This window comes from Pollicipes pollicipes, unplaced genomic scaffold (genome assembly GCF_011947565.3).
Source record: "Pollicipes pollicipes isolate AB1234 unplaced genomic scaffold, Ppol_2.1 Scaffold_6138;HRSCAF=7277_pilon_pilon_pilon, whole genome shotgun sequence".
NCBI classification, from domain to species: Eukaryota; Metazoa; Arthropoda; class Thecostraca; order Pollicipedomorpha; family Pollicipedidae; genus Pollicipes; species Pollicipes pollicipes.
In genome coordinates, this window is record NW_023596818.1 from 21,069,590 (window position 1) to 21,095,054 (window position 25,465).

Genomic DNA, 25,465 nt, shown 5'->3' on the forward strand with positions numbered 1-25,465 from the left:
ATTTGGGTTACGGGTCCTACGCGGAACGTCCCCCCCCCCTCTGACGTGGTGATGCGCACCTGGTCAGGGTTCACAGGTCAATCCAAGGTCACTGGCGCCGGCCATGGGGCCAGCGCCACGCGCAGAACCTTGCCGCCAACTCTGAGCCCCGGTCCTGATCATGACCTGGGAACCAGACTACCGGCGGCGGTGCCCGGCCAAATGCTGACGAAACTCAGCCGCCCGACTCAAGATGAGATCAAGGGATGGGGAGGGGGAGGGGCAGCAGGCCAGGAGGCACCGGGAGAGGCGGAGGATCACGCAGGAGCGCCGAGCCAGACCACAACCGCCGCTGGACGGGCACGCAGTGGGTCCTCAGAGAGGCGGACCCAAGCAGACAGGGGGCCAGCAGATCAGACCGGACACACACGCCCGGGCCCCGTGACGAGAATGGTGGGCGGTTTTTGTGGGCCCGGTTTCCTGGGTGACAAGCGCCAAATTCCGCACGAGTGGAATCGATTGCCACGATCGCAAACATCGCGTGTGGTAAAACGGAGGGAATTATCTTCCATTGGTTATCGTCGTGCATGGGGGATTAAGGCAACCCGGACCGGAAGCGAGATAAGCCATGTCGAGGTACTATAAGCCGCCTACAGCCCGACTCACAAGGCCATTACAAGCTCCTTAGTCCAGGGCTTCATCGAGTGCACCGTTCATGTGGGATCTCCACAGATCGAGTGCACCGTTCATGTGGGATCTCCACAGATCGCCTCTGATTCGAAAAGAACTTGAATTAAAAAGTGCCAGCCTGTTGATAGGTCTGATACTAGTTTTGTGTGGGAGCACCAAGACAGCTTTAGTTGCAGCGTCCATGTTCCGAAATACACGACGACAGAAGCATTCGGGGCGCTACACTGAAGCAGCAACGCAAGGGCATTCCCCAGCCCCGCCTGTCGGCACACCTGTCCCCGACTTCGCCACAATCATAACAAAGTGTAGGTGTCATGCACAGCTCAAATGCACTGAGCTCAAACAAACCAGCGCGCTGGCATTCTGGATCTCGCTGATCTAAAAGGTAAGGCAAAAGCCATGGATTATCTCGTCTAAGCTGCCCGAGCTGAGCGCCTGCTCGGGTCGGCGTTAGTAGCAGCCGGCGCCGCTGGGGGCCTGTCCCAGGCGTCTGCCAGGCCAGGGGCTCGTGCTTACTTGGCCTGGGCCTCGGGGGTGGGGGTCTTCACGGCCGCGATATAGGAGGGCTGTCGGAGCGCGCGGTGCTGGTGTCGACTCCGCATGGCCACCTGGGGGGCGGCCGGCGGTGACTCCTTCGGCTTCTTCTCCACCTGATGATAAAGGTGGCGCTCAGGACGCGGCGACACAGCAGCGACACACAGACACGACGGCGGCGAGGCACGGCAGAGCAGGGAGACGGCACCGCACTGCAGACCAGAGCAGGGAGACGGCACCGCACTGCAGACTCTCGCTGGCTCGGGCAGCAGACGCTGGCAGCTGCAAGATGTGCGAGCCGGCGGCGACCGGCAATTATGCGAGGTCGCACTGGACGGTCGACTGTGAGCAAGCTTTGTATATGCGGGCTTTTTCGACACCATGAGAAAGACATAGTGCGACACATCTGAAGCGCGTCAACGCGCGGGCAAGTCGCGCGGCTACCAGATGACTATGCTTTACCACTAATGAGGTGAGGTCAGGCCGGGCCCGGTGAAACCATCCTCCTTCAGCACCCAGGCACTACCGCACGGCCGTGCGCCCAGACCCGGGCCGTGAGCCTCTCTACAGATTCAGAGCCGAGCCCGCGGTGCCCAAGCCGACGGCGCGTCCCGCACTGGCCGGACGAGGCGGCAGGCCCGGGAACAGGGCCGGTCGTGCCTCGTTCCGCCCGCCCCGCTAGCATGCCGACCCGCGGCGCCCAGGCGTGGTTCCGTTTGCGAGAGGCACGCGGGGGAGGCGGGCGGACGGCGGTGGCGCCGCCTGCCGTACGCGGTTGCGCCACCGCCCGGGCGGGGCAGGCCTCGGACGCACCACAATCAATACGGCGCGCGCCCACGCGGGACGGGGAACCCCTGACCGGCCTCCCCACCAGTACCCGACCGGGACCGGCTGCACCTCACGGCCCAGCAAAGGTCACGAGCCAGATCCGGCTTCACCGCCAGCTGAGGTCCAACAGGCGGCTCCTTTGTCGGCTCCTTGGCGACCGACAGCAGATACGCGGATACCCCAGCAGTGGCGTTGCCTAGGCAGTTGCGAATCATTCGGCACGCAGAGGGAAGTAACATATTGTTTAAATAATCGGGGGTCGGTGTATGTGGGGCGATGAGGACACCATTCGGTCCGACAAAACATCCGTCTCAGTGGCGTGCAACGGCAAATAAACACCTACTGCCAAAGGAAAAAACAAACATCCTGAGCAGGAAGACTGCCACGTCCGGAATTAGACAAAGCCGCCTCAGCTTGACCTACAGAGCGTGGAGGCGTCCACTCCGGCATGAGACGCCACCCGCCTCAGACTGGCGCGAGCGAGCGCGCCGCATTCGGCCGGCTCACCTGGGCGACTATGAGCTCGGCGCTGTTGCGTTTGCGGTCGTTCTCGGGCGACGGCTCCAGCTCGGCCTCGGAGATCTTGGAGAGCGGCCGGCCCGTGTCGATGACGAACGGCCAGCCGAGCCCCTGGGAGTCGGTCGAGTCCGAGCGGCCCCGCAGCGGCTGCTTCGGCCCCACCTCTGCCGACGGCCACGCGGCGAGGTCAGGTCAGCCGGCCTCCCGACGCAAAGGGGGGATGGGGGGTGGGTGAGAAAGACGTGGGCTTCGGGACGCAATTCCACAGGAGGGGCGAATTGTGACGAGGACTTTGGGGCGCATTTCCAAAGAAGGGGAGGTCACGCAGACTTCAAATGCTACAAGACCGCCATCGAGACCGGGAGCGCACTTCGCAATGTGTGTGTCATTGGGGCTTTACGACGCACTCAGCTGCTGAGGCTATATGGCGTCGACTGCCTCTCACCCTTGCAGGAAGGGCGGGCACCGCGGGGAATCGAACCCCGTACCTCTGGTTTCCCAGACGCGCAGCAGCCAACGCAGACGCGCTAACCACTACACTACCGGCACCCCGCGCACTTCGCAATGAAATAGGCGCCATAGACGGGCAAGAGGCCAGCAAAAGGCAACACAGCTCAAACAGCAGATGGTAAAATAGGCTTGAGGCTATGTCGTGATTCCCACAGCCAGCCCGAAGCAGCAACGCAGCTCCGTGTAACGCAACATTCATCACATTCCACGCAAACGATGGGACATCTTGTAATTATCAGCCACTTCTTCAGTGGACAACTTTCCCAGGAATACCCCAGAGACAGTCCTACCTACCAATCCGTAGTATCTACCATAAATGGACATCTACAGCGTGCAGCTCGTGACACCACGCTCCCGTCGCCACGTGCTCATCAGCGGCTGGGCGGGGCGGGGCAGCCCGGCGGCGGCGCCTCGCTCGCAGCCCACCTACCTGCGCCCCGACGGTCCGTGGCGCGGTACATGCTCTCGTGCAGGGGTTCGGCGTGCAGCCGCGGCCCGCCCACGATCACCATCCTGTTGCCGCTGCGGGGCGGCCGGACCGGCGCGTCCTCCGACCCCGAGTGTTCTGTTGGTACACAGCGGGCGCGGCGTCAGCAATCTGCCAGGGCATAACGGGGCGGGGAGAGACGCTGCCCGGGCACAACGCAACAGGGAGACACTCTGCCAGGGCACAATGAGACCGGGCGGAAGCAGTCAAGACGCTGTGGAGATACACTGGAGACAAAGGGCGAGCGTTCTGGGTGCCGAGGGGTGGGGGTGGGGGTGGGAGGCTCGGGGCACAGGGGACGCTGTGAGGATACACAGGAGCGCATGATACCTGAAGAACGCACAGTGAAGGGACAGCGCGGGGGGAACGCAGCCAGGACGTTGTGACAGCATGATGGGAGGGAGCGGGTCTGGTCAAAATGCTGCGAGGATGACACAGGGCATTGATGGCACAGGGCAAACGCCCGCAACACTGAGCGTGCGGCGGGGAAAACGGAACGCTGCAGGGGTACGCAGGGACCGAGGGAGGCGCACAGGGCACTGTGAGGTGACACTGCGGCTCAGCTGTCCGTGGTGGCACGTGAACACGATGCGCAAACCGCTGAAAGGCCCACAACGTGTTACGGCAACTGGAAGTTGCGGCGATGAATTCACCTCCCCACAGGATGGGCGGCGAGCCACGGAACATGCACCAGTGGCAGAGACTAGCCATGCGGATGGAGCACGCACTCCTGCACGGTGAATACTGCAAAGTCCCACGCCTTGTGAAGAGGCATGACGTGCAAATATTAGCTTACTCGGTTCGTCGCGTTAGGCTACACTAAGCCGAGTGCATGCGTGCCACCGGATGGCGCAAGGACGGTACCACAGCCGGCACACAGGCCCTGCAAATGCGTCCCAGCTGGGCCATCCTCAGCAGGAACGAAGCCGGTGTCTGAGGCGCAGGTTCGACCTTGACAGGGTCAGAGGTGACCAGAAGCGAGTCTCTCTGACGAGTCTCTCTGTCTCGGCCTGACGACGGCCGGCCGTCGGGCGTCTCCGTCCCAGTCGTCCGGCCGCGCGGCCTGCTGGTCGTCCAGTCACGACTCGCTCGGGGACGGCCCCGGTCGCTCCAGCATCCGGCCCCAACAGCCGCGCGGCGCCGCTAACGAGCGTGGCCGGCGCCGGCACAACCGTCACCAGTCCCGTCGTCACGACCCGTGCCGGCCGACAGCTCACGACCTGGACACCGGCCGAGCGCGGCCGTGGCGCGCGACGCCGAGCCTCCCGTGATCTCTCCAGATCAGTATCGGAGCGGTGACACAAGCGGGTCCGTCCGCGAGCGGCACCGCCAGTGCGGACCCGTCCCTCCACACCGCTGCACCCGCGGGCGGACGGACGCGTCATCGACGCTATCGGCTGAGGACCGGTGTGACGCCGAGTCACTCGGACCGCGACCCGTGCGACGCCGAGTCACTCGGCCCGCGACCCGTGTGACGCCGAGTCACTCGACCCGCGACCCGTGCGACGCCGAGTCACTCGGCCCGCGACCCGTGTGACGCCGAGTCACTCGACCCGCGACCCGTGTGACGCCGTCACTCGGACCGCGACCCGTGTGACGCCGAGTCGGCAGCGCGCCACCCCGCGACTTCCGGGCAGGCCGTGAGAGCCGCCCGGTCAGCGGCGCCGTCCCCTCCCCACCGTCCCCCGGAGGGGGCCTCGCACCGCGTGAGGACGCGCGCGTGGCCGGCCGCTCGCGGCGCGTGCGTGAGCCAGCAGAGGCAGCGTTACGCGTGAGCGGTCGCCGGCGGCGTGTGAGCAGGCGTGAGAGCGTTGGTCCGGCGCGGTTCGCCTACTGAGCAGCACGGCCAGGTTGGTGACGTAGTTGCCGGCGTCGCTGTGCGAGCGGCGGTAGCGGTGGCGGCGGTACTGCTCCTCGTGTTCGCGCGCCCGCTCCAGCAGCGTCAGGTCCAGCTCGGGGTCGGACATGACACTCTGCAGTCGGCGACCTGAGGCGGCGCCGGGTCACTGGCGGGCCGGCGGTGCGCGCGCGGCCGGTCGGCGGCCTGGGGCCACACGCACGCCCGACGAGACTTGGGGTCACGCATGGAACGGAATGCGGGTCACGCATGGGGCAGGGCATGGGGCGGTGTGGAGCCCATGGCGACGCCCGGGCCAAGCACGCGGCACTTCGAGCCGGAGTCTTACACACGGGGCGCCACCTGAGCACACACACAGACACACACACACATGGGACAACAACCAACTAGATACGGCATTTAGGGCCAGTAGGGGAAACGATGGACGGAGGGACCGAAAAATCCACCAGGTGGCAGCACAAGGCAAAGCTCGTGAAAACGTAAGGCACGGAGCCTTACACCACCAGTAGCGGCAAGGGAACAGTTGAGCTATATGTAGATAGCGGGTCAAAAGGGCAACCTGGGCCGCTCGATTCCGGTGAAATTCGCACCAGGCTTGGCCGCTTCGGGTGACGGCTATATCCAGCCAAGGCTCGTAAACGATACAGGCATTCGCAAATGTCACATTTCACCTTATTTCATTGGTTGAACAATGGAACGTAACAGACTTGCTGACAATTCGTAAAAGTAACAATAAATATTTAGCAAGATCCAGGGGAAAGTATGAGATAGTAGAATCAAATATCCAGCGTCGCATCCTTTCTACATCTTGGTAGGGAGGGTGAAGGCTATTGTTTAGCAGGATGTGTTCGCAGATATCGGTGCTACGGCCTACGTTTTGCCATAGCTTTCAGCAAGCCCTGCACCTCAAATAAACAAGCAAGACGGTTACCGGCCAGGAATAGGGTACCAGGGACGCCCCCTAGATCCACACAACATGAACAAATAAGCACACACCAAACCACATAGCTATCTACAACATAAACAGGGTGGCAAGTCATGCCGAAGAAGACAGTGCAGACAAAGATTCAAGTTCCGTTGGGGCAGAAGCGGCATCTAATACGGGCGGCCCGGAATACCTATCACGTCGCTGGCACCCGCCGGCCCACATCTCTGGACGCACATCGCACGAGCAAACTAACGTTCCCGCCGAGCACCAATGCCACCACCACCACTACCACTACGCCGCTAGGCAGCGCTCCCTCCAGACACCACTTCCCGCTGCAGCCTCCCACCCCTCCCGCCGCCGCCACCACCAGAACCCCTAACTGCCGCCAACCTCGCCTGCCAGTGCCCGGTACGGCGCGCGGAGCGCCACCTACCATCGTCGGAGGCGGCTGGGTCGCGCTCGAACTCGCTGCGGCGCGAGCGCACCGACGCCCGCTTGGACGCGTCGGCCAGCAGGTCGAGCTCGCTCTGGTAGCAGCTACGGCCGGAGTACGTGTCGTTGTCGACGTGCCCCGTCTCGAACTGGCGCGCGCGCTTCGACACGATGTGCGTCTTGTGGTCGGGCGGCGGCACCTTGGCGCGCGGCACCTGCGTCACGGCGTCGTACTGCACGTACTCGGGCGACGGCAGGCCCGGTTCGGTCGAGGCGGCCCGGTACGGCCGCGCCGTGGCGTTCGGTACGCCGCCCGCCTGCGAGGCGAGGCTGTCGGCGCTCGAGCTGAGCGAAAGCGAGCCGGTCAGCTGGAGCCGCGGCGCCGGAAAGGCCGGCGGCGCGCCACCGCCCACCGGCGCCGTGGCCGGCACCTTGGCGCCGGCGTCGGCGGCGGCGGCGGCGCGGTACCGACGCCGCCGCCGCTCCGGCTCCACGGCCGGCCGCGAGCGGGCGGCCGGCTCTGGCGGCGGCGCGGCCGGCGGCCACGGCGGCCGCGGAAAAGCGCGCCGGGTTCACGTGGTACTCGCGCACGACGGGCGTCTGCGGTTGCTGTGGCTGCCAGACGGGCTGCGCCGGCCGGCTCAGGAACTCAGCCTTCGTCTCCACCGCCTTTCGGATGCGTGAGTACACGGGGTCGTTGGTGTTGACGGGCTCGGTGGGGCCACACGTCGGCGGCATCTGCAGCGACAGCGTGGAGAGCGTGGAGGGCCGGCGCGCCGCCGCACCCGGCGCCCGGTCGCCGGCCAGGCTGGCGCTGTCCTCGGCCGCGCCCAGCGGCACGTGCGGCGCCGCCGCCGCCACCGCCGCCTGCTGACCGAGGCCGAGCGCGGCGCCCCCGGCCGGCCGGTACGGCTGCGGCCGCGGCAGGTGCGAGAACGTCGGCTTCATGTTCAGGTTCGACACGGGGTGATGGGCCGTCTCGCCGAACGCCTGCGGACACAGAGCGGCGCGTCAGCCGGGAGGGAGCGGGGGGCGGACGCAGGATGCTGCCAGCCGACACGCGGCGGCACGGCACGGCGGCACGGGACGTCACCTCGGCGGCGGCGGGCGGCTCCGACGGGATCATGACGGCACTCCTGCTCTGCGGTCACCGGCCCCGGCGGCGGTCTCCGATCACCTCTCACAGCACGGCCCGGCGGCGGCGCGGCGCGCGCGGCAGCGAGCCGGCGACGACCGGCTCTGCACGGCGTTGGCGCCGACGGCGGACTGGCGGCGGCGCGGCAGCGAGCTGGCGCCGCTCGGCTCTGCACGGCGTCGGCGCCGGCGGCGGACTGGCGGCGGCGCGGCAGCGAGCCGGCGGCGCGGCAGCGAGCCGGCGCCGCTTGGCTCTGCACGGCGTCGGCGCCGGCGGCGGACTGACGGCAGCGCGGCAGCGAGCCGGCGCCGCTCGGCTCTGCACGGCGTCGGCGCCGGCGGCGGACTGGCAGCGGTCGCGGCGCTATTTTCCGCCGGCCGTCGGAGCCGACTGACGGCCGACGCCGCCGACGCCGGCATCCCGCGCCGATAGCGGCCGTCGGCGGCGGCGGCCGCCGCCAGACCACCTGTTGCCGGGAGAGAGCGGGTGACACTGCAGCACACCCGCCCGCCGCGCGGCCCGGCTCCTGCACGCGTCCCACGGGACGGTCCCGCGAGTTGGGGGCCGCCGCGCAGGCGGCCTGCCTCTGCAGCGCCGCGACCGACCCACAGACAAGTAGGTCAGTCCTCCGACGGCGCGCTCTGACGGGACTGTCTGTCGGGAGGGCATGGCACGCGCCGACGTGGCCGGCAGGTTCAGGGTCAGGTCGTCGCCGGGCCGCCCCGGCCCGCCTGGTGACATCCATCACGGTGACACACACAGCGCGAGCGCGAGCCGGCGTATAAATAGGCACAGCGACACGGGCGGCCGCGCCGAGCCCCGCGCCGCTATATTTACACAGGTACTACGGCTTTCCGTCAGAGCGGGCGCGCGCCGGCACTCAGCTGGTACGGCGGCCGCTCCGCGCGAGAACCGAGCTCGGGTCAGCGACGGCAGCAGCGTCGGTGACGGGAGGTGCTCCGCGGTGATTGGTGCGGAAACACGGCAATGACACAAACACGCAAAAACATATCCCGAAGGCGGAAAACGCAGCTGAGTGAGAGGAAGGATGATGGAGGTGAACGAGACAGAAAAAAGGTGCACACACAGAGCTAATCATAGAATGGCAAGGTGGAATACAGCAGCAGGAGAAGGGGCGGCCGACCGGAAATACGGATAGAGGGACAAAGCGAGGGGGCAACACGATGGGCCAGACCCCGTGACAGCGACACAGCACACACACGCGGAGGGAGGGGATTCTGGCTGGCGCCCGGCCGGCCGGCTACTGACCAGCTGCAGCTCATCGTTGTCTCGCGGCTCCACCTGTAGACAGAGTGTGCTGCCGCTGGCCTGCACCTCGCGCACCACGTCCGCGTAGCGGAGCCGCGACACCGGCAGGCCGTTCACGTTCAGCACGCGGTCGCCTGTCGACACGGACGCGCACGGTCAGCAGACGGCTGCGACGCCACGCGGCGGCGGCGGCGGCGGCGGCGGCGGGCGGGTGCGCCGCCTCACGCGCACATTCCCGGGCTCTCTGTTTACCGCGAGCGCGGCGGCGGCACGTCGCCCGACCGCGGGCTGCTGTCGCCAGCGGCGTGGCAGGCGGCGGCGGGGGGTCAGCAGCGGCGCGCGCCGCCGGCCGACACGTCCGTAACACCCGCTCGGCGCCGGTCACGCAGCCCCACTGTGGGCCCGCAGGCTGACCGGGGTGACGGCCCTGCGGCCGCCCGCGCACCGCGAAGTCCGCCACACCAGTGCCGCTGCGGCGCCGTCTCTGCCCGATCCGGTCCTGACACACTGCTCACTGCTCACTGCGACGCGACGTAAGCTGCCTGAGAGCTGGCGCCGGGAGCGGGCGGTCCGCAGCACTGAGGAGGCCGCCCGAGGACGACTGCGGTCGGAGGACAGCCACCAAGGTCGCGCCAGTACGCAGCTGTGCGCCGCCCGCTCCCCAGCCTGCTCGAGCCTCGCCCCGCCCCGCCCCGCCCAGCCGGGCCGACTGCGCCGCGCGATCCGGCCCGGCGCGGCGAACAGTCGTGTCGCTGGGCGGCGTGAACGAGAGTAATCGCCAACACTACTAGAGAAACGACAAACGACTGCTTGGCAATGCTCGTTCATCCGGCACACGAAGTACATCAGCAGGTGCAGCCGTCAAGTGGACATTAGCGCGCCTTTGTTTCACATTAAGACTCCGGTTTCGGATGACGGTAGCGTCAAATAGACCACACGAACACACACGTCAAGCCGGAGAGCCTGCAGACGAAGCGGACGCCCGCATCAACATGCCGCTTTAAACTGCTGGACTTAAAACTCCACATCCGCTTCCGCAGTGATGTTTCCCATCGTTAACTCCCGACAACAGATTTTACGCATCTGCGCGGCGTTACCGTCCCCCGCGAACTTGACCTTTTGACCCGGCGCGCGTGCGGTGGCGCCCCTGTGACCTTGCGCGACCGCTCCGGCGACGCGCGCGGGCGGCGGGCGCGTCGCCCACGTCCGGCCGGGCGGCGGGCGGCGGCGGCGGGCGGCAGACGGCGCGCGCTCGGCGGCTCGCGGCGGGCCGGTCCCCGGCGCGGACCCGCGCGACACAGCCGACGCATCACCGGGGCCGCAGAGCTGGCTGACGTCCGGGGCGGCAGCGAGTCGGGCGAGTCCCAGCGGTCCCGGCAGACGGCACAGCGGAACCACGATCCGGCTCCATCCGGGCCGTGGCGGTCAAAGACCGCACACGGCACGGTCGGACCCCGCTCGGGGCCTACGGTGCCGTCCTGCATCCTCCTTCCAGACGGACGTCGATGACGGCCGGGGCGACATCGGACCGATCGCCGGTGACGGCGTTTATCCCCGTCGATGACGACTCCCAAGAGTGCCATCTCAACAGTCGGAGCAGAAAAAGGCCGGCGTCCCGGTTGGAGCAGTGGCGGCAGGCTGCGGGCGTCTGGATCTAGTCCAAGGCCGAACAGCTGGAAGCCGGCGAGGCCGGGCTTCGGCAGAGCTGATTGGCCGGGAGGGAACACCAATTCCCAGCTCCAATCTCATTACGACTGCCAAGTGGAGTATGAGGAGGTTGATGGGACCGAGCACAGCGTAATAAATCACCTCATACAGCCTCAGTCGAATGACCGGACGAGAGGCCCTGGGCGGACCGACACGGGCAGAAGCTGAGCGCCGAGGGTGGGTGGGCTGACTGCGCCGCAGGAAAACAGACGGGACGCGCAGGCGATACAACGTGGAGCACGCAGACGACGGAAGAAAAGGCAGATGGTACGGGCATTGGTGGCCTCACGTTCCGGCAAAACGTTCCGGTTTCTGGCCGCGAGCCAGTGCCGTCTAGAGCCTGGAAGCGGGGCGCGCGCCGGCGGCAGGCGGACGCGGTGACGGGGACGGAGTAGACCAGCAGGGCGGGTACAATGGGGCGCGCCAGCGGCGGCGGCCATCCGTCAGCGGCGGGCCGGCCGTACTCAATGCCGGTCTGTGCGCGCAGGGAGCGGCGAGCCAGCGGCGAGCCGGCCTTCGCTCGGTCCGCAAGCCAACAGCGACGCCCGCTCGGTACACACGCGCTCCGCCCGCCCCCTCCCTCTCATGTGGGGATCGGGGCCGAGGACAGACGACAGCGGGCTCGGGAGAGGAGGCACCAGCTCCTCACCCATCATGGTGCCGGGCGGCAGGCCCCCTCGGAGGAACATTTCTCATTTGGTGGCTCACCGGGTCTCTGGTCAGTCATCTGTCCCTGCGACGTGACAATGTACGCTAGACTGCCTGCCAACCCTAGCCAGGTTCAGACCGCCAGCTGCCAGCGTCTGAGCCACCCGATGTGTCGCCCGAGTGGACCCAGCAGGTCCACCCGGCCTCGACGCCGGCCGCGCCTCGTTCGCCGCTCGAGACCTAGGCCAGGTCAGCCACCCGACCGCGTCTTGCCGAGCGGTCGGCCCCAGTCGGCGGCCGGGCCGGGCCGCGCCGCGCCAGTTGACGTGACCGACTTTCCGGCGGTGCCAAGTGGCTCGGGCCCCCACACTCGGCGCTCACCGCCTCGCCGCCGCCGATCCCCTGCAACGGCCCTCTGCAGGCGCCCGTCTGCAGCCGCCCGACACAAATGCGCCGTCTCGCGCGGCCGGCCGCCACACTTCCCACGCCGGTGACGGCGGCGTCGTGTATCGACAGACTCCCCGACGACCCCACCGACCCGCCCATGCGCTCTCATCGCCCAGCCGCGTGACGTGGACAATAAAGCATTTCCAGCATACGGGTTGGCAAGGGGTCGGTCGCGATCTAACATCAACATTGATGAGCCCGTAGTAAACCCCGTGTCATCCGCATATATACCACACGGGCGGTGTCTGCGCTCAAGAGGGGGGGGGGGGGGGGGGAGGGGGCAGAGAGCGCGGTGCCAACCGCCGCAGCCATGAATGGAATGCAGGAGCGGCGGCAGCGGCCCGGCTGTGACGTCACCGGCGCGGGATGAGCGATGGGCACACGACCCTGACCACTTCTCTGGCAGCGCATGGTGCAAAAACATCACTCCAGACAGCAAGCCAAATCTGCATCCGAGCTGCGCTGGGACCTCCGCCGCTGCTGGATCCACATGTCGGATGCGCCGCGGCCACCGCGGCCCATCCGTCCGCCGGGCACGGCGGACCGTCCGGGCGGTCCACCGTGCGGCGCACCGGTGGCCGGCCACCATCTCCCAAGACGCGCTGCGCTGGTGATGTCACAGCTCGGATGGTGACGTCACGGCTCGGACGGTGACGGCGCAGCATTCTGGCCGGATAAGCCGGCGACAGAGGCGCCCATTACCGCCTCAGCCGACGACCAACGCCACGCCGGGTCGACGGCGACGACGGCCAGACCGTGGACGGCGGCGAAGGTCCGGCAGTGGATAGCGGCGGGCCGACGCCGGGCAGAGCTGAGCCCGACGCTGTGCGAGGGCAGGGTGACCGGGACGCCCCGGCGCCGGGCGCACCAGCCGCTCCCACCGCCAGCGGGAGTGCGCTCCCGCCGCCAGCTGGTGAACCGGAGCCAATACGCCGCGTCTTCCGGAGGCGGAGAGCCGCTCCAATGCCTGAAGGCTGCGGCGGCCCAAGCTGCTCCGCCCCTGGAAGACCTCTCGCCTCTGGAGGGTGGACAGCCTGTTCAGACACCTGGCGGACAGACCTCCAACCTCCACGGGGTCGCAAGGCAGCCGCAACATCCGGAGGCTGAGGAGCGTGCGCCAGCTCTGGCGGGAAGGCGAGCGGCCGCCACGGGCCGTGTCGTCCGTCTGGCCGGCGCGGACCTCGGGAACGTTAATGGAAGGCTGGAAGGGCGGGGCGCAGCCGGCCAGCAGCAGCGTGCCGGCGCGCGGGCTGGCACACGACCAGCGCCGCCTGAAATAGCGGCCCGCCCGGCCGCCAACTCTGGACCGCCGCCGCCGCACTCTCGGCAGCACTTGACTGGACTGAGAGCCGGCCGAGCGTGCTCAGCCGCCGGGCCGCCGGGCCGCCGGGCCGCCGGGCCGCCGGGCCGTCGGGCCGCCCGCGCCGCCCGCGCACCTGCCAACGGCCGCAATCACGCGCCGAAAGGCCCTACATGCTTTGGCGTCCGGCTCGTGGCCGTCGCTGCACTGTTCCCGGCGCCGCCGTCACGCCCGTCTCCTAGCGTGCGGGGCGCCGACCACACAACACGCCGAGCCCACCTCCGACACAGCTCAGTTCAGCTCCGTCCTTAGGACACTCACCTCACAGAAGACGACACGGACAGTAACGCCTCTCCGATTATACGCCTCTCCTCACAAACCGGCGTCAGGTCGCCGGAGCTCCGGTCACAATCCCATGCTTGACCATTATCGGAAAGAGGTGGCTTTCGTGAGAAAAGCACCGCCAAGGAAGAATTTGGCAGGGCGCAGCCATGCACTTCTCCCGCAGCCCAGCAAACGATGCTCTAATGCAGCGGTCAACGCTCACGCAACTGCATTGCCACCGCCCTGCACCTGCCACAGGGCAGGGCAGGGCAGGACAGGACAGGACAGGACAGGACAGGACAGGACAGGACAGGACAGGACAGGGCAGGGCAGGGCAGGACAGGACAGGACAGGACAGGACAGGACAGGACAGGGCAGGGCAGGGCAGGGCAGGGCAGGGCAGGGCAGGGCGTTGGCCGTCGGCGTCCCGGTCATGCTGCTCTCGCTCAGCCCTGTTCACTACACACGGCCGGCCTGGCACCGACGGCGTGCAGACGACGCGGCGTGGGACTCTGCCGGTCCGCACCGCGGGCGGCGCGCTCGGACCGTGACCCGGACCCGGACCGACCGGGCCCGGGCCCAGCCGTCTCCGGGAGCGGAGGCGCGCCGGCCGCGGACGGCCCGGACGGGCTGCCCGCGCCGCGGCCCGCCCACAAACAACCGGAAAAACACGGCGAGGCGGCGCTGTGCAGTGTGCACACACGCGCACGCCGACTCAAGCGGGCGCACACATACACGGCTGGCAGCGGTGACCCAAATTGCGGCACTGGCGGCCTCGATGGTCACTGGCCCGACCGGCGCTGTGACGTCAGCCGGGTCTGATCGTCGCGCCGCGGCACCTTCGGAGAACGAGCAGCCGCCAGCGGGTGAGCAGGGTCTGATTGTCGCGCCGCGGCACCTTCGGAGAACGAGCAGCCGCCAGCGGGTGAGCAGGGTCTGATTCGCCCCGCGCCAGCTGCGCCAGAAACGTGAACAGCCACCGCTCCACCGCACTGAGAGTTCTGACTTCCAGCGCGGTCTGGCGTGCTACGACCTCGAACATGCCATGGAGCCACAACAATGAGCCACCATCAGAATTCAACCAACTGATTTCACATATAGCCGGACGCCGGTTCGAGACCACGTGTCCTCGATAGTGATGGTGATTAACGATGTGGCACTACCAGTCTGCTTGTAAATGGCGCAAAGCGCATTGTCCTTGCAGTATTGTCCACGACCAGCAGAACCGCAACCGACGGTCTAAATCCCACCAGTCAGAATGTGTCCACAGTGTCTGGAACACATGCAATACACGACAGGGGTCGTTCCGCGGACTAAAAGAGAACCCATACGGTCCCGGCGTCGTAAGGCTGATGACCAGACGATGAGACGGGGGGGGGGGGGGGGGCTGACGATGAGTAGCGGTCACAGCGCCTTAGAGACCAGTACAAATGGACGCCCAACACGGCGAATGGAATGCTAATTAGATTCCAGAAGGCCACATGCGGGGAGGCTACTGCGCAGCGCACGGTGAACAAAACTAATTACACGGCACCGCGGGCCATACGCAGGGGACCTTCCGAAAAGACCTCACGACAAAGGCGCAGACCTGGACAGTTGACGCTGGGCCAGTCCAAAGGCGCAGAGCTGGACAGCTGACGCTGGGCCAGTCCAAAGGCGCAGACCTGGACAGTTGACGCTGGACCAGTCCGCATAGCTCGGCGGCGCGAGCATCTGGATAGCTTCAAGAGCACCAGCCGCGACTTGGTGAGACAACACACGCCAGCCGACATCACTGCTAACATGGAGCCGGCTCCCGTCCGAACGCGCACTCAAGCACTTACCAGGACACGCCAGACAAATGCCAATCGAATACAAACGCAGTCTGCTTCTCAAATAAAGCAGACACGAGCTAAGCAAGAGCATTGCATCCTTCTCACCTCGTAAAGCCCATCTCTACTTGAAGCGTGCGGGTCAAGTTAGCCTGATTGGAAACGTCGACGTCGGGTGCAGACCCGATGGCAAGAGGGCCGGTGTCTGTGATGTGTCGGGATGAGTGAGCCGGTGTCGGTGACGTGCCGGCCTGAGTGACCCGGTGTCGGTGACGTGCCGGCCTGAGTGAGTCGGTGTCTGTGATGTGTCGGGCTGAGTGAGCCGGTGTCGGTGACGTGCCGGCCTGAGTGACCAGGTGTCTGTGATGTGTCGGGCTGAGTGAGCCGGTGTCGGTGATGTGCCGGCCTGAGTGAGTCGGTGTCGGTGACGTGCCGGCCTGAGTGACCCGGTGTCGGTGATGTGTCGGGCTGAGTGAGCCGGTGTCGGTGATGTGTCGGGCTGAGTGAGCCGGTGTCGGTGACGTGCCGGCCTGAGTAAGTCGGTGTCGGTGACGTGCCGGCCTGAGTGACCCGGTGCCGGTGATGTGCCGGGTGAGTGGCGTGTCGGCTTGAGTGACCCGGTGTCGGTGGAGTGCCGGCCTGAGTGACCCGGTGTCGGTGATGTGTCGGGCTGAGTGAGTCAGTGTCGGTGACGTGCCGGCCTGAGTGAGTCGGTGTCGGTAATGTGGCGGGCTGAGTGAGCCGGTGTCGATGACGTGCCGGCCTGAATGAGCCGCTGTCGGTGACGTGCCGGCCTGAGTGAGTCGGTGTCTGTGATGTGCCGGGCTGAGCGAGCCGGTGTCGGTGACGTGCCGGCCTGAGTGAGCCGGTGTCAGTGACGTGCCGGCCTGAGTGAGCCGGTGTCGGTGACGTGCCGGCCTGAGTGAGTCGGTGTCGGTAATGTGGCGGGCTGAGTGAGCCGGTGTCGGTGACGTGCCGGCCTGAGTGAGCCGGTGTCGGTGACGTGCCGGCCTGAGTGAGCCGGTGTCGGTAATGTGGCGGGCTGAGTGAGCCGGTGTCGCCGCGGCCGGACGGGAATGCGGCCGGGCCGTGCCAGCAGTGCCGGCTCTATCGGGCCGGTACGATAGCCAGCCCGTTTATCATGGCCGGCGCCGACAGCTGGCTGCCCACTGCCTCTGACAAACGACACCGGCCACACGGGGGCCAAAGCGTCGCATCGTCGCCGCCCGTACCAGCTCAGCACAAACCACCGCCGCCGCCCGTACCAGCTCAGCACAAACCACCGCCGCCGCTTGTACCAGCTCAGCACAAACCACCGCCGCCGCTCGTACCAGCTCAGCACAGACCACCGCCGCTTGTACCAGCTCAGCACAAACCACCGCCGCCGCCCGTACCAGCTCAGTACAAACCACCGCCGTCGCTTGTACCAGCTCAGCACAAACCACCGCCGCCGCTCGTACCAGCTCAGCACGAACCGCCGCTGTCGCCCGTAGCAGCTATGTACAAACCACCGCCACCGGTCGTACGAGCTCAGCACAAACCACCGCCGCCACTCGTACCAGCTCAGCACAAACCATCGCCGCTGAACACGTATATCAGCACAGAGGAAGCGAACACCACTGGAGTTCATGTTGCTAAACTGTAACTGCGCCGACTTCAGCTTCAGCTGCTGATGGCCATTCGGGCTCACATAGCGGCAAAAGCCGCGTGTGCGGCGTTCAGGTAACTCTCAGAAAATACGTCATCGCTCCAACCCAGCACGGCCGTCTCGACGTCAGCCCACCCTGACGTCCCCGCCGTCACCCAGCGGCGACGTGACGGCGTCACCCAGCGCCGGTCACCGCCGGCACCAGTGGCAAGCCCCCGGCCCCCTGCCGGGTCCAGCGCCGGTCACCGCCGGCACCAGCGGCAAGCCCCTGGCCCCCTGCCGGGTACAGCGCCGGTCACCGCCGGCACCAGCGGCAAGCCCCTGGCCACCTGCCGTGTCCAGCGCCGGTCACCGCCGGCACCAGCGGCAAGCCCCCGGCCCCCTGCCGGGTCCAGCGCCGGCGGCAACGCGCGCCTCCCGGGCCGACCCACCTGGGCTCGCTCCACAACGTGTCCCGCCGAGTTTCGCGCCGGACGCGCGAGGCCTCGCGCCGCGCTCGTCCGCGCTAGAGGCGCGCCCAGAACGGGCCGCGGCGGCGCCGTGCGGTGCCCGGGTGTCGACGGTCTCGCGCGCCGCCGCCGCCGCCGTCACCGCGCCCCGGCCACTGGCGCGCCGACGGCCGGCGCGCGCGCGCTCGACCCTGTTGGTTTTGGAGCGAGGCCGCGGCGCCGCGCACGGAGCACCGCCCAGAGGAGGGTTGGCAGGAAGGCGGCGGCGCTGAAATAACTGGCGGCCGGCCGGCACAGGAATGCCCCGGCACGACGCAGACAAAGGCCACGCCCGCCAGGACAGCGCACCTGTCGCCGGTCAGCCGGGCACGACCCAAATTCGGGGCACGGTGGCCCAGCGTCGACACCAAGTCCGGCCGGACGACAGCGGCCCCTAAGGGTTGCCGTGACCGTTACCCGGCGGTCGTTTCGTCCCCGCCGTGTTTTATGGGGTCGGCTTGTACGGAGGACCCTCGGCAGGTGGCGTCTCACTGCCGCGGTCGCCACCGGCGGACACAGTGACAGTGTCACTGTCTGACACTGTCAGTGTCAGACACTGACACTGACGGCAACCCACTGGGACTGACGGCTAGGTCCAGCATCACGCCGAGTCGGACCTCCACCGCAGCACGGAACCCGTCCGACCGGAGCGAGGTGCGGATACAACGGCGACTGCGTGCCAAACACGGCGGCCGCCTCCCGCTGCTGAACGCCAAGCGCGGGGCCCGCACGCCGCCATCTCTCTCCGAGCGTCGCGCTGGGCCGACGCCGAGCGGCGGACCAGCGCGACGCTGGGCCATCGGTGCTGACCGCCACACACGGCGCCGCATCGGGCGCCGCGTCCAAGAGCGGGCGGAGCGGCTCCGGCCGCCGCCGCGCCGGGTGGGAGGCGGCCGGCCCGGCCAGCACGAGCTCTGCCGGTCGGCCCGGGCAAGGTCGCGTCACGCCCCTGCTTCAAACAGACCAGTCCGTGACGTCGCCGGGGGTTGGACCGGACCGCCGCGCGAGGGCAGCCGTGTTTAAACGGCTGACACTGGCCGACGCCGGCTGAGAGCGGCGCAGGATGGCACACGAAACCGCAAGGAATGCTGACAGGCGGTCATGGTGTAACGGGTAAAACATCCGGCCCAGTCAATATTTGTTCAACGGATCCATGGCGACCATTCGACACAAAATGGGGAGCTTACCACATCGCGCATACGGCGGACAATTGTGTACTCCTTTCACGTCAAGCATCGTGGGCTTGTACGAGTTCTGTCCATAATATCCCCAGCGTACATTACTATGGCGGATACACCCAGCCCGAGATCCGTAAATGGGACATACCCTTCCAAAACGTAAGCGTACGAAGAAAGAGTGGGAAGCGTACCTCGGGTACGTCTGTGAGTTTTATCCCACTTCATTCCAACTGACATGGAAAACACCGTAAAAGCAGCCATGAGCCATCCATAAAAAGGCGTTTGAATGCTCAATGCAAACAGCCACATACATGCATGCATCAGCCAGATCGGGAGTCATCTCACCACAATTCTGCATATGTTTATCCATGGCATGCAGCACACTGTGCACATGCATGCATCAATCGCAACCGATGCTCTTGCCAAAGCTGATGAAGCTGATGATTGGGGTGCGCCGATTACGATAGCCATTTCGCGCCGATGTGCTTTCAAATCAGATCAGATCACAGCGCAAACCAGTAAACACTGCTCAACACCAGAACTTCACAAATAGTGCAGTAACGACCACACCTCACTTCTGTGCACGGGTAACCCGTGCTGGACGCCGCGACCAGGCCCCCACGGCTGGGAGTGAGGAGAGCCCGGGCTGGTCGGCTCGGGGGACCCACTCACCGATCTGGAGGCCGGCCAGGTGGCCTGGGCCGCCCTCCACCACACCGCTCACGAAGATGGTGTCCAGTGGCTCGCTCTGCTCCTCGCCCGTCTGCGGCAACACAAGTGACTAATGACGTCACAGCAGCCGGCGCCAGTCCAACTTGACGTCACGGGGGCACGGCCAGGGTCGTGACACAAGAACCAAACAAATACCAAACGATAAAAATGTAGCAGTGGACGGACCGACGGTAAAGCGCGAGCGCATGAGTGTGGCCAACAGATGGCGACCACCACTCGAACAGCGCGTTCCAATCCACGGTCAGAGCCAAACTGCTCCGATTCCACGCATCCGACGCTTGGAACGGCGGACGCGTCGTCAGCGACCACGGCAACTGGCCGATGTCACGCTCAGCAGGCCGGAGAACACCAGCCGACCACGCCCGTAGATCAGTCAGCGCGGCCGTAACGCACCCCACCGACCAAGACACGCTGGGCAACGGGCGCGCAGCACACGCCCCGTAATTGGCTCGGCTCGGGTGACGGGGCGGCCGTGACGTCACATGGGGCACGTGACGTCAGCAGGAGCCGACATCAAACGCGCCCCGTGTGCCGCCGGTGGCCGCCCTCGCTAGCAGGGTACCCCCGTCCCGGGCTACCACCTGGGGCACGGGGTGCCGCGACAACGGTGCAGGGGGCGAACAAACCAACAGGCCACACGCGCACGCCGGACCGCCCTTTTCGCGCTGGGAATGAAAACAAATGTGCAGGATCAACCAGCGAGGTTGACAATGACGAGGTTGACGAGGTTGACAATGAACGCAGAGAACGGGCGCGCGTTCAGGTGAGTGCAGATAGATCATCATGCAGTCTGACGTCGGAAATAGAGCGCGCGTGTGTGTTTCGAGGGGGGGGGGGGCACTGTCGTCAGAACGGCGCAAGAACACGGATTTTTCCCCCGTACAAGGTGGCCACATACCCGATGCTCCCTCGACGCATTTCTGTCAGGACATTATTCCTTACTGTGTGATTGGTCTGTGGCGCTGTCCGACTGTACAGCCAGTTCCAGCAGTGTTGGTGAACTACCAAAGTCGACCATTACTGATCAACGAGAATGAACAAACATGACTTGTCAAACAGCCAAGAGCAATGACTCTACTGTCTCTGCAGACACACTGTCCAGAAGGTTGACCAAGGTGCCTCGATGAGCGTCACGCACTGAACCAACAGGACTCGTAAGCAGTAAGGCGGTCAGTGATTTAGGGTGACTTAAATGACTTAATTTAGGATGACTTATGGTCCGATGATTCAGATCATGCAACAAAAATGAGCTCTCATCAGTGGGATGAAGCCATCCATCAGCCAGTGAGGCGATCACTCCGTTCTTTCCACGCAGAATGTTATGACTCGTGCCTTGTCTCTCCCCAACGAGGTCTGCCCCTTACCACCGCTGCCTTCACCCCTGACATCCTGCAACTGTGTCATATCATCGCCTCTGCGGGAATCTCTCCTCAATGAGGTCTGCCCCTTACCACCGCTGCCTTCACCCCTAACATCCTGCAACTGTGTCATATCATCTCCTCTGCGCGAATCTCTCCTCAATGAGGTCTGCCCCTTACCACCGCTGCCTTCACCCCTGACACCCTGCAACTGTGTCATATCATCTCCTCTGCGCGAATCTCTCCTCAATGAGGTCTGCCCCTTACCACCGCTGCCTTCACCCCTGACACCCTGCAACTGTGTCATATCATCTCCTCTGTGCGAATCTCTCCCCAATGAGGTCTGCCCCTTACCACCGCTGCCTTCACCCCTGACGACCTGCAACTGTGTCATATCATCTCCTCTGTGCAAATCTCTCCCCAATGAGGTCTGCCCCTTACCACCGCTGCCTTCACCCCTGACACCCTGCAACTGTGTCATATCATCTCCTCTGTGCAAATCTCTCCCCAATGAGGTCTGCCCCTTACCACCGCTGCCTTCACCCCTGACACCCTGCAACTGTGTCATATCATCTCCTCTGTGCAAATCTCTCCCCAATGAGGTCTGCCCCTTACCACCGCTGCCTTCACCCCTGACACCCTGCAACTGTGTCATATCATCTCCTCTGTGCGAATCTCTCCCCAATGAGGTCTGCCCCTTACCACCGCTGCCTTCACCCCTGACACCCTGCAACTGTGTCATATCATCTCCTCTGTGCAAATCTCTCACGCAATGAGTATAGCCCTGCAGTGATTCAGCTAGATACTCAAGGTTTGTAAGTCACAACCAACGTAAATATGAAAATGGACCATGCGATTAACCGGCTGGCTCTAGGATTTGAAACATTTTTATGAGCTGCATATCACTATCATCGTCGTCGTCAGGTAATAACAGAACACAAACGCGACTCGGCCGACAATTTGCACGTGGCGTCACGCAAGACGGCTGCCTCTGCTGCAAAAGATAACAGGGCTCTGGTCGGCCCGAGCTCTTCGCTCCACGTGATATGGTCATCGCATGAGTGCTTCCCTTCAATCGACCGCGGAATTACCAGCCCAAACTCCCCTGGAAAAAACACAACAACGGAGAAGCATACGCGATGCTAGTACCTGCAATTTTTAGACCCATGACTCAGTCATGACCGCGAAAGTCGCAGAACATACGAGGCTTTCTTCTTTCCACGTGCATTGGTGTTATGTTTCACAGTGTCTTGAAGATTAAGTGCACGCCTTGCTCAGCAAGCGGATGTACTTAGTTGTCTATATCGGAGCACAAAGAGATGTTGCCCAACGCTGCACGGTTCACCACCGACGTAAAAATCCGACACGGCAAAACGAAGTCCAGTGCCCCACGCGAGACCTAGAACTTGCTGAGCTACTAAGATCGCGGGTCTTCCTCCGACTGACCTGTTCGAAGTCGTCCGACGGGTAGGCTATGAAGTGGCGTAAAGTGAAGCCGAAGCTGTCGGCCTGAGAGCGGCGCAGCAGTGTCACCTGGTGGGGACCCAGCGAAGCTCGGTCCGCATCCACCAGATCATAACCGCCGATGCTCTGGAAAGAACAGGGACGTCATGACGTCGGCAGCCGATAATCACGGTCCAGTTTCCCATGAAATGAATGGTTGATGGCGGTACTGGCATCATTCTCCAGCTGATTGGTACTGCGACTATTGACATCACTAAAACTGTGAAAGAGGAGAACGCCAGCGGTCTGAGGTAAAGAGTGGCCTTCGGCATGATCAGAAGCTGACGTCTCACAGCTGAACAGCTCTCCTATGAACCACTAAGTCAGGCTTGGCTTCATATCCACGCCGACTACGAAGCACTTCCACAAACTTATTCCGCACGGCGCTCGCAACAACAGCCAGTAACGACAAAGATCTGGCTAAGTGGCTGGTCGCGTGTGGACGCGAGGCAATCATATTCAGCAGCAGCGCTGTTGTTCAGCGCAGAGGCCGACCTCCCTCCCTCTGGCGGGTGAGCTCAGCCTTGAGGCGAGGTCTAGCGCCGCCGCCTCCGGCCGATGGCGGCTGCCGGCCTGTGTGCGCCGAACTGCACTGAGTGCCACTCTTGTTCAAGAGCGCAACGCTAATGGCCTACAATGCAACACAAACCCCCCCCCCCCCTCCCCCATTCAATCCAGTGACGTCCTCGTTCGTGGGATGACGTCACCCAGCGGAGGCGTGGCGGGGCGCTGACCGCCGGCAGCCGCACCGCTCACGCCCGCCGCCGCCGCCGACGACGCCAGCGGCGGCGGCGGCGGCGGCGACCGTGCCGTGGGGCGCGGTCGCCCCACGGCACGTCCGTCAGAGACGACGCGCGCGGCTCACCGGGTGGCACCGTGAGTCAGGCGCGGCGTCACGCCGGAAACGGCCGCGTCGGCGCCGACGAACCGACTGCCGACGCGCCTGCCCGGCCAGGTGTCAGGCAGGTGTTCTCGGCCGGCAGGGGCCGCACGGTCTCCAACACCGTGCTACACTGTCACATCCCGCCTTCTGATGGGGTTCGCCACTCCAGACAAACCACTGACGTCTGGCTCAGTTTACGACGTGGTTGTGCCGCTGCTAAGGCCATTAGCGTCACAGTCCTTCACACCGACGACAGTCCCAGAGCTCGGTACTCCCAAGCTGATGAGCTACTAAGCAATCGAGAACGCGGCTACTGACCACAACCTCCATTCACAGCATAGTCTAGCACGGAACACGTCAATCTACGTACGAATGTTCCCGTCGGAGACTGCACGGTTACATACACTTCACGTTGCAAGGTTCGGTCACCGCGGGAGCCGCCCGTTTCATTCGCTGTTTGGCACCGGTCACACCGCCCGCCTCGGACCCGCCGGACGGGCCGGGCCGCACCAGCTCTCCGCGCCCGGCGGACGGGCCACCGGCCTGCCACGTCGCGGCCGGCGTGCCCGGGGCCACGCGGAGCGCCTGGCGGCGAGAGACGGCCGCCAGGTCGGCCGCCCTCACGAACAGACGATGCGCGTGGCCCGCGTCCGCCGCCGCGGAGTCCGCGCCGGAGTTTACGCCAGCCTTCACTCCGGGGTCTACGCTCGAATTCGCGCCGGATTCACGTTAGAGTCCGTGCCGGAGTCTACCCCGGAGTCCACGCCGGAGTCCATGCCGGAGTCTCGCCCAAATCCGCGCCTGAGTCCGCATCTGAGTCCGCGCCGGAGTCCGCGCCGGAGTCTGACATCGCCGAACGGGGCCATGCAACGGGCGATGAAGACGAGCACGGGGTGGAGTGAGCCGACTCTAGCCATTCATTTCGTCCCGTCATGGGCACACCAGTCCTGCATACCGTTATCGATTCATTTCCGCCTCAGGCGTGACGCACCGGCAGGCTAAACTACGAGGCTGCTGCCATACTACCCTGATAGAAGACAGCCTGTCGGAAGATAGCCAGATGCCTCGCGGGAACGGAGCGACGCTAATGCACACGGCGTCAGGACTGCGATCGCCATGATACGGACGTTCGCCGCATGCAAATGAGCGGGGTCGGAGGGACGAGCGTCGAAACATGGCGTGTGTGATATCTGCAGCACTTCCTTCGTCCGGGAGCTCTGACTCCCGAGAAGATCGCCAATATCCTTTATAGTCCTGTAGCCGTGAAGGATTGCAGTTGGATTTATCAATGCGTTGGTTTTATCTGTAATCAACCTTGATTTGACGCACAGACATACGCTGTAAAACAAGCAACAGCAAGCTCAATAAAACCGTCTTGCTGAGCGAATTGCCGAAACAGCGGACAGCGACTCAAATATTATTCTAGTCTGCAATGTCATCCGTGGCAGGGCTCTAACCAGTCGTGGGTAATACTGATCCCCATGACAGGTGGGATCAAGCCAGAGTGAGTGAGTGAGTCAGTCAGCCAGTGAGCACCAAGTTCAGAATCGCAGCCAGCCAGCGGTGGCTGGAAACGCAACACCACCGACCACCAACCGGGCCGGACGCTAGCCGCGGCTCGCAACCCCTGACCGGTCACCGAGGTCACCGAGGGCGGAGTCCGTGACCTGTTAGTGGAGGAGGTCAGGGTCCATAACCGGACGCGATGGCGGTAATGATTTGGGCTTTAGGCCACGCCGACTACACTGGTCGCATGGGGCTCATAGACCAGGTCGGTGGACGGGATCGAGGCTCGTGGTGTATCAGTGGGAAGGTCAGATCCGTGACATATCAGTGGAAGGGTCAGTTCTGTGACATGTCAGTGGCCGGGGTATGTAAGCCGGGCGAGAAGTCCCGTCCGTGGGGCGGCGATACCGGCCATCGCGGACAAACATCAGCGACCGCCGGGCAGCGGCAACAGATCGGTGATCGCTAACCAAACAGACGCGATCGTGTCGACGGTGCCGGCCGACCGCTCGACCGTCGACGATGGGCGCTGATGTCGGCAGGGACCCTCCGACCGGACGGCGCCGCGCCCCTGTGCACGCTCACTGTGTCGGACCGGGTTCCGACCGCAACCCGGGCGTGTGGCCGCGGGGCATGGGGGGTCAACGCCGTCCAAAGCTCCGACCACAGCCCCGACAGCGGCGCCGGGTTAGAGCACGGGTGCGGGCAGATCGGGCAGGTCGTCCTCCAAGAATCGGTGTCAGCGCGCGCGGCGACACCGGTC

At 65.0% G+C, this 25,465-nt stretch overlaps 1 protein-coding gene across 1 annotated transcript in view; it reads right to left on the minus strand.

Annotated features, from left to right (window-relative positions):
* Nucleotides 1-1,181: 1,181 nt before the first annotated feature.
* Nucleotides 1,182-25,465, minus strand: part of LOC119105437 (uncharacterized) — a 62,973-nt gene continuing 38,689 nt past the window's right edge. Inside the window, exons 3-11 of the mRNA XM_037228902.1 lie at nt 22,257-22,400; nt 19,393-19,483; nt 9,170-9,303; nt 7,294-7,755; nt 6,875-7,133; nt 5,382-5,534; nt 3,491-3,625; nt 2,539-2,714; nt 1,182-1,319 (exon numbers count right to left, since the gene is read on the minus strand). Coding sequence (XP_037084797.1) covers nt 1,182-1,319; nt 2,539-2,714; nt 3,491-3,625; nt 5,382-5,534; nt 6,875-7,133; nt 7,294-7,755; nt 9,170-9,303; nt 19,393-19,483; nt 22,257-22,400 — 1,692 coding nt within the window. The remainder of the gene's footprint in view (nt 1,320-2,538; nt 2,715-3,490; nt 3,626-5,381; nt 5,535-6,874; nt 7,134-7,293; nt 7,756-9,169; nt 9,304-19,392; nt 19,484-22,256; nt 22,401-25,465) is intronic.